General features: G+C 40.7%; 2 protein-coding genes across 4 annotated transcripts in view; both read right to left on the bottom strand.

The window, feature by feature from the left end:
• The window catches only part of thap1 (THAP domain containing, apoptosis associated protein 1), a 7529-nt gene extending 5301 nt beyond the window's left edge, over positions 1 to 2228 (bottom strand). Inside the window, exons 1-3 of one of the 3 annotated variants that reach the window (XM_023397831.2) lie at positions 1850 to 1984; positions 1711 to 1765; positions 695 to 887 (exon numbers count right to left, since the gene is read on the bottom strand). In XM_023397831.2, the coding sequence (XP_023253599.1) occupies positions 695 to 887; positions 1711 to 1763 (246 nt within the window). In that variant the 5' untranslated portion in view covers positions 1764 to 1765; positions 1850 to 1984. The other 2 variants (XM_023397830.2, XM_023397832.2) reach the window with 2 other exon arrangements.
• A 1020-nt stretch (positions 2229 to 3248) lies between these two features.
• ccdc82 (coiled-coil domain containing 82) lies at positions 3249 to 7837 on the bottom strand. The gene is made up of 2 exons (XM_087171674.1): positions 6590 to 7837; positions 3249 to 6447 (listed from the first exon to the last, which is right to left on the bottom strand). The coding sequence occupies exons 1-2, from the start codon at positions 7133 to 7135 to the stop codon at positions 6238 to 6240; spliced, it is 756 nt and encodes a 251-aa protein (XP_087027800.1). The 5' UTR covers positions 7136 to 7837; the 3' UTR covers positions 3249 to 6237.
• Positions 7838 to 8849: the final 1012 nt, after the last annotated feature.

The following is an 8849-nucleotide window of genomic DNA, read 5'->3' as shown; positions in this document are numbered from 1 at the left end:
GCCATGAGGTGGCGCCATGAGTATTACCAAATATGGGCATGAAGATGTGTTCAGGACTCTTGTCACATGTCTATGGTTTGGGGCAGTTTGGACAATACATGCTGGAATTATAGCGAGTTGCCTACAAATTTTAGTGCATGTAGATGAAACACAGAGCAGGGGCTCAATTTCTAAAAATTACTCTTTTGTTGAGTTTTTTGTGTTTCCTGAAAAACCTGAAAAAATGACTTAGGCCATTATTTTAAGAGGGTGTCGATATGTAAGTTTTCACCAGGCCAAAGAATGGGAAAACCACCCATTATTCCAGCTTGGGAGCATTCACCCGTTAGAAAGGGGTGGGCAATATATCGAATATACTTGATGTATCGCAGCTTGTTCCATGTGGGATGTAGTTTGGCTCAAATTAACTGTGGGGAGGTTGCCAGTTTAGCTGGCATCACTTAGGCTTGTGTGAAAGCTGCCTGTCAAACAAACAACCAGACCAAGAACACCTGAAAAGCCACTCGCACTGGGTGCAGTCTGTCTGTGATGTGAAAGCTAAACGGACCTAACAGAGACTGATAATGTTTGACTCTAACATAAATTCAAATGATAAACAACTATTCAACTTAGAATTTAAATTCAGAGAGTTTCTGATCAAACATTTAGACAGTTTTCTTTCTCCACTCTTCAGTCAGGAGTGTGTGGACTTCACCTTGATGCTGAGGCTGAAGGTGAAGAGGGATGGCACGGCGTTCTCCTTCAGCACTCGGTTGTTGCACTCTCTCTTGAAACAGTCTTTGGTGAAGTGCTGCGAGCAGATGTTGCTGTACTTTGTCGGCTTGAAGTTGTTCCTTCTCATCGCTGCCACCCATTTACCACAAACATCTGGACGTGCAAGAGGAAACCTGAGAAAGTCAAACAAACAAAAAGAGAGAACTATTAACTCAACTTTGGATTTTGTTCTCTCTTCAGGATTTATTTTATCATCAGCGGGATAAAATTGTACATTTTTATCTATTTAACAAACCACTTAATATAAAATATATATGATCTGTCTGAATCCTGTTTATTCTGTGATACTGGTACATTAACTATTCTAGATTTATTTTGAGTTCATTTATGTTTAATTGTTCTGGACTGATGCTAAATATGTATTTGATACATTCTCTATTGTGTCTCCATGATATGGAGAGAGCCATGTCTTTATTTGAAAATTTCCCATTTTATATGGTAAGTTTTATATCCATAAATGCAAACTGTCTGAGAGGAAACCCAATACTCAACCATTCAAGCGTGAAATGAAACTGTTCTCTAAGGGGAATACCAGATCAGAAAGCACCAGGATTATCATCTAAAAAAAGCATTGAAACCTCTTTTTCATTCTAATTTTAATGTTTGCACCATTTCTTCTTCTTTTTTTCATTAATAGTTTCATTCCTGATATTTTTTTCCTGTATTATTTTATGATCACTGAATCAAAGAGGGTTGAAAAAGATCTCCACATGTTAACCTTGATCCAGCAAGAGAGTCCTACACAGGGTCTGTAACCAAACTCCACCCAGAAGTGATGCAAATTTACATTCTTGCATTTCTGGATAAGACAAACACGCTAAGAGAATATAATAATATGTTTTAACGAACATGTTTAATGTAATAAAACAAAATGAGGTGAATGAAATGTCTTGTGTGTGTATCGCCACCATAACCTCCATCTATGTTGCTACTTACTTTGGTGCAGGGAGCGCGCGACTGGCAGAAGAACTTGATACAAGACTTGACATTTCTTAAAGAGATTAATGGAGCTTTGGTGAGTTGAGCTGATTGAACCAGTGAAATCTAGCGGCGGGAGAACTGACGTGACACTTACAGCGCTGAGCCGTGAAGCTTTGCACAGACTGCTCAGTAAACGCAGGTTGGTTGAACTCTCTGTGGTGTTCACGGTGCTCTTCCACCATGTCTGGTCAGCTAACGCGGACTAGCTCACACTCACGGGTTTTAAAGAACTTACTTATGGAAGGAGATGTCTTTGTCTTTGTGGTAGCGGTTCTTACATCCGTACGCTGAGCACGTCTGAACCATGGCTTCTGCCCCGAGCCGCGCTCACACACACCCCGGTTCACACTCTACCAGCCTCGGAGAAGTGCTGGTCCTCCTGAAGCTGCCTTATAACCCCTGATCCTCCAGAGGCTATAGTTCTGCTCCTGCTGCTTCTTCTTCGTCTACTTCCTTCTGCTTCTTCTTCTTCGTCTTCGGTTTTACGGCAGCTTGCATCCTAAATGTGGCACTACTGCCACCTTCTGGAAAGAAGTGCACCATCTACAACAGCACAAGGAATGACTGGATCATTTTCTGTTTTTCAGATTACAGTCAAAATCCTGGAGGCACAAGGACAAAACCTACCAAGCAGAGGAAGAGAGCGTTAATCCTCCTATGTTATACATATGTGTGTTTATATGTATGTATATTATGCTGATGTTTAAATTGCTGGGGTCACTTTGACACCAAACATGAAAGATGGCTGTTTATTTGGACTTTAACAACAGAGGATGCAATAACAGAGTCAAGAGTCACTGTCACTTTTTACACACCAATGTTTTAGACAAAATAACAATCCCAATGCTCTAAAACCAGATGTTTTACTAATCACACTTTTTCATTTTTGCTTTTAATAATCTTCCTTTTAGTTTCGGCTCATATTTTGTATTCATACTAAAAAACTATGTTCGCCAAATGTTGGACTGATTTTTTTCAAAGACTTTTGAGCAGAAAAAATTGTTTTAATTATGTTGTTGTCTGTTTGTGACAAATCTGTGGCACCACAGACAAGTATGAAAAGATCGAATACAATATATACTGTAATTACTACCATATTTACAGCCAGGCTGGCATCAGCAGTGTACGTGCTGTTATTGTTTGGAGATATTTCTGCACAGTTTTTAACGGTGAATAATCGTGGTGCTTTTTCAGCTAACTAACATTAGCACAGGTAAGGCCAGAGTTATTGATCTGTTCAACCTGCAAATCAAACAAAAAAAAATGTAAATAACAAAATATTTCAACAGTTTTCTAGGGAAAAAAGTTGCATTATTTATAGCTGAATAGTTGTAGTATTTGATTTAACAACACGTGATGTGTTCAGGTGTTAGTGTACTATGGCTCCAACACTCTATATAATTCAGGTCAAATTAAAAATGGCTAGGACAGGCTGATTCATGGGAAATGTAGTTATATGCCAACAAAATTAAGATGTGATGATTTCCAACAAATAATCTGTCAAAACAAGAAGCTTTATTTATAAAAGTGTTTTCAACAGGGCAGGTTGGTCTGAAGAGCCTTATACAGCAACAAGAGACCAGAAATACACTGGAAAACAAGTAAATACACAGCACTGATATGTAACTATGACGTATGCGTCTGTGTATCATCATGATACTGTAGAACACACTGAGTCCAGTAGTTGAGAAAAGCAGAAAAGGCCACAAGGCTTTTAAACACTCTGTAGGTTCAGGTTCAGTAGCTGCACACTGGCAGCTTATTTATAGTGTTGTGGTCTGTTATCCATTTGGTACGAGTGTCCTTAAACGCACCACCACAGAGAGAGGATCTACAGAGGAAAGATTATTAAAAAAGAGTTTACTTCAAATTAGGGACATTATTTGTCCAAATTTTACATTAGCACATGAATGCATCACTGTGACAGACTTCAGAAAGGAAGAAATAAATAGAACAAGTACAAAAAGAACTTTTTTGTATGAGGCGCTCAATTAATTATATATAACAGAGACATGATTTCTTTTCCTGTCACATTTATACGTTGACATTTACAAAAATGTTTGACCAAATTAAATTAAAAAACTTGCAGTGAAAGTGCAAAATGTAAACTGCAATCAGTTTTCTGCTTTTAGGAGATATGTCCAGAATCTCTGATTCGATATGAACATAAGAAAAATAACTCTTTTTTGTTTCTTTTACAGTCTGATTCTTATTTTGATAGTTGTGTGCATCTTGTGTCAATTGCGTCAACTGTGAAAACATTTCACTGGAAAATATTCTGTCTAGCTTTGGGCTTTTCAAAGGTTGGCCAGGAGTACCTTCAAAAATTTTCTTTACTATACACTGTTCCCCAAGGTCAGCGTTATAGCTCATTTTGGAGAGAAATCCCGCAGTAAACACACCTTAAATACAGGCAGTTTTTCAAACAACTAATCTGTTATTATTTTTTGATTAATTGTTTAGTCCATGAAATATAGTGAAAATGAGTATCAGTGTTTCTCAGTGTCCAAGGTGACATTGTCAAAAGTTTTATCAACCAACAATCCAAAACCCAAAGACCTTCAGTTTACTATGAAAGAGAATAGAAAAGCAGCAGATCCTCACAACAGAGAAGCTGTGATCAAAGATAAATTAAGCCATGACTGAGAATCTTAACAGACATGTTGTAATCAAAGAGCAGCTGCTGAGACAAATGTATTTATAACTAGGCCTGGGTGATAAAACCATAGTGATCTGTACCGGCAACAGACGCGTCATCAATACTAATATGAAGATTGATCGACAGAAAGTCAGATAGCTTCACAGTTGCATGAAACAACCCAGAGCGTGCCACCTCCCTGGCTCATAAACAGCCAATCACATCCCTACAAGTGACACAGAGTCAGGCATTCAACAGGTTTCAGTTGTACCAATAACAACAGAAGTGTGGAGTGAGAGAATGATCACAGCTGCTGAAGGTAGGTTGGTTTCTTTAATTCTAAACAATATCAAATCAATGCTGTGCAGGAAAACAACAAACTCATCACCTCAGCAACTCCCTTTGGATCACGCAACATGCCGTCAGTCTCGACCAACATCTGCTACATCTCAAGAGACAGGCCACAGGCTCCACGATGGAGAGGAGCTCAACAGCGACACCGTATGACGCAACATCCAAACGGTACAAGCACATAACCCACGCAGCAGTGTCCCACTATTCTCCTGGTCTTCACTAAAAATGGATCACTGGAAATTATTAATAATAATCAATAGAGTGTGTGGCCCTACTTTCAACTCACAGCAGAGATGGACAAAACTATCAAAAGATACAGACGCTTCTGCAAACACTGCCTTTAAACTGTGACCAATAAAAAGCTACTGTACAAGAAAACGTACAAGTGTTTCAGTTCATTCAGTCTGAATGGTCTGCAGACGTCACACAGGAGCCTGAGAAAAACAAGTACTTCTGCTTTGCAGGAACTGGCTCCGATTTAATCTCATTTAAAGAAGGAAAAGTGCAACACAGAAGAATCTCAATGCTGTCAGTTGTGGTATGCTGAATGTCTCCAAGTACTAAAGTACCCATAAGCCTCAGCGGCCATTGTCCATCCAGACCAGTGAAATCAATTTCATCATAGTCAGGATGCTTCATCACTCCAGACAGGAACAGAACAGGAGTCTGAAGCTCTCCAGGACTTCTGACTGACTTCTCTCGTTGTTGTGGACACAGTCTGTTGACTGTGACTCTCTCACATTTCTTCAACTCAATGTATCAACAGGAGAATTTCATGTGTCACTGAGCAGATCTTCTGTCTTCCTGCTCCGGCTGAAGCCCTGACATCATCTTCATGAACTGTTGATTGTTGGGATGCTGCTGGTGATCCACTGGCGTAATAATGGATAGTGTTATTGTCAGTGCATAGTATTTCAACCCTCACTTGACCAACACTGTAATCATACAACCATCTTGATTAGGCTGATAACGTGAAGGTTTGCAAGTAAACATGGGAATGTTCCCATATCCACAACACATGCCATATAACTTAATTGCAGCATTAGCAACCACTAAAGTATTAGCTTCCATCAGTCAAGTGCCAGTTGTCAATGGGAAATGAGACATGACGTTGATTGGGAATCAACTACTGCAATTAGTGACTCTGGGACACATAAATAAAACTGCCCTGACTTGAAATATGATGAGTGGCGTATCAGAACTGAGTTGGTTCATATCTATCAACCATGTTTCAAACTCAGCCTCTGTCTACAGCTCTGTCCCATGTCAGGCTCCACGTCCTTCACAGACTATGACGTATCACTTCACTTAGGTCGTCCAAATCCACTGGACATCTTTTTGTTGCATGTCACCAACAACTGTTGCAATGGGGAAAAGATGGCAGTTCTAAGTGATTTGCTTTCCACTTTAAGCTCTGAAGGAGAAAGTAAATGTACAATAATGAGTCATTTTCAGATGGCTAAAGTTTCTGTCTCCATGAGAGTGTGGATCTATTCCTTCCCCTCCTCCTGCTCCTCTTTGTCCTTGTCCTCCTCGTCCTCCTCCTCCTCCTCCTTGTCCTCCTCCTCCTCTTCCTCCTCTCTGCCTCCTTCATCGCCTCTTTCAGCCTCTTTCTTGCTGCTGCCTCCATCCCCATCTTCATCACCACCAGCCTCATCCTCACCTTCTTTAGACTCTTCCTCGTCGCCCTTGCCCGTACCCTGAGAATACAAACACATTTTAGGATTTGACTGATGGTCTGCCTCTGAGAAGTGTCACATTGTTGTGATGTTTTCATCACTAATAAACTAACAACTAACTGGCTGGTTTAAGGTTAAAGTCAAGGTGGGTCCAGAGGTGTACCTGCTTTAAGCGGCTCCTCCTCCGGCTCGGGATTCGGGCCTTCATCCTTTGGGACAGCGCCAGCAGTTTGCTGTGTCTCTGCCTCCTCTTCGCCTTCTCCGCCTCCTCTCTTCCCTTCTCCTCCGCATGGTCCGAGTCCGACTCGTCCTGCCGCTGCAACCTGCTCCGCTTCCTGGGCTGCACCATCCTCTTCGGTTGGCTCCTGTCATCCTCTTCATCGTCTTCCTCTTCATCGTCCTCCTCACTGGAGGACGAGGAGCTGTCGTTGCCTCCCAGGAACGAGCGCTTCCTACGGGTCACGGAGCGGCTGTCGTCGCTCGAAGTCGCCCCTGACTCGCTCCGGCCCCGGTAATCCTGCTCGCTGTCGTCCTCCGGGGAGCTCTGGAAGTCGGACTGGGATCCGGAGGAGGAGGAGGAGGAGGAGAAGGAGCCCTCGTCACTGTCGTCCAGTATGGAGGCGGGCAGGCCGATTTGCCGCTTCTTCGATGCATCCACTTTGGTTTTCCGCATCGACGCGAACATTTTCCGCTTGTACAAACTCTCCATGTCTGCACGCGGAACTGGAGACCAGTGACATTAAACAGAAACCGGGAACCGGACTGAGAGTAAACAAGCTAACGCTGCTAGCTGGCTTGTAGCGTCTGCGCGTCTCAACGACGAAAACAACCGAGGTCTGCGTCAAAACCGCAACAAAGCAACTGAACTCTCCTCTGTGGGCTTTTATTGTGGAGTCTTTTCACGGAAAACTTCTGTCTGTTTGTGTTTAAGCAACATTAACTACCTAACACCTGTACATGTCGGAGATTTTCACCCCAGTCCTGTTAGTTATGTTTTATTATGGCTCTTGCTTCTTCTTCGCTTCTTCTTGTTTTCCTCTTTCTTCTTCTTTGACGTTTTACGGCAGTTGACATCCACGATGTGCATTACTGCCACCTTCAGTTTCTATTGGGCCACTCACATTAAAGCTGTATCCATTGTTCATTGAAAAACTAAACCACTTCTTATTTTGAACACTGTCTCCACAGTCTAAAATACTTTTAACGTTGTCCTCTACCCGCCCTATTTTAATTATGTCATCAGTTCTTCTATTTTCTGTGTTAATTTCCTGCTTTATATAAGAATATACTAAACTGTCTTTACCGGGTATAGGGTTCGATTTGTGCCAAAATATGTCTACATGTGCACTGTCTATGGCTGTGGAAGCCGAGGGCTGAAGTACATGGACAAATGTTTTGTGACATGATCAGCAAAGAAAGACCATACTAGCAAATATTTTATATCCTATCTTCTCAAGAAAACAAAGTTTGTTATCCCGAGATAAGGAAATATCATCAGGAGAAAACAATTTTTTGTCATCTCAAGATATTATGAGGAGAAAACTATTTTTTGTTATTCTGAGTTGGTGAGATATTATCAGAAGTAGAAGAGTTTTGGTTATCCTGAGATAACGAAATATCGTCAGGAGAAAACTGTATTTGTTATCCCAAGATAACAAGATATTATCAGGAGAAAACGATTTTGACTGAACTTCATACACTACGTCTTAGTGACTCTCCTCCGTAGCCTTAGTAATTGTAAGCTGACGAGGATCTAAAAATGATCTTGTATGAAAAGACATAGTGTGACCTCTGCCCATGATTGAATTATTCTCTGGCGCGTTGATCAATGCCCCGCCCTGACATTTTCAGTTTTCAGCACTAGAAGTTTCCATCTGCATCTGATCTCTGATTAACAAAGTCATATTGAGAAAACAAGCTTTGTTATCTCCAGATAAGGGTATAATTATCTTGTTATCTCAGGATAACAAAAAATGGTTTTCTCCTGATAATATCTTGTTAACTCTAGATAACGAGCTTTGTTATCTCAAGATAAAAAAAAATTAGCGAGTATTGCCTTTCTCTGCCTCTGTACGATGTCAACTGATCATGTGACAAAACATTTGTCTATAGCCATGACAAAACTATTTTGACAGTCAGATTGTCTGTGTCTATTGCTCACCTGACAAAACATATTTCTGTCAACACCTCTACTTTCCACACAGTACATTCATGTATTTATAATACATTTCATTAATTTATAGACGTGTTCAAAGTTTTGGTCAATAGTTTCCAGGCCTGCTGGTATCTTTTCCAGGTTATCTTTTTGGAATATTTATCACCTTTTTCAAGCTCCCTGGAATTTTTCTCTTATCCCACACTTTTTTATATAGCAGCAATAATTTCTCTAAACTTACTACAGTGTAAAAGTTTTATGTTATTGT

The sequence above is a fragment of the Seriola lalandi genome, unplaced genomic scaffold, assembly GCF_002814215.2.
Source record: "Seriola lalandi dorsalis isolate HSWRI2012SDOR001 ecotype SW California unplaced genomic scaffold, Sedor1 jcf7180002054939, whole genome shotgun sequence".
Classification (NCBI taxonomy): domain Eukaryota; kingdom Metazoa; phylum Chordata; class Actinopteri; order Carangiformes; family Carangidae; genus Seriola; species Seriola lalandi.
This window is presented reverse-complemented; position numbering and strand designations above follow the sequence as displayed.

Bases quoted from the DNA above. Each gene is read 5' to 3' on its own strand.
- ccdc82 (XM_087171674.1), bottom strand. From the start codon at position 7,135: ATGGAGAGTTTGTACAAGCGGAAAATGTTCGCGTCGATGCGGAAAACC. The intron at 6,448-6,589 runs GTACACCTCTGG...TTGTATTCTCAG, and splicing joins GGAGGAGCCGCTTAAAGCAG to GGTACGGGCAAGGGCGACGA.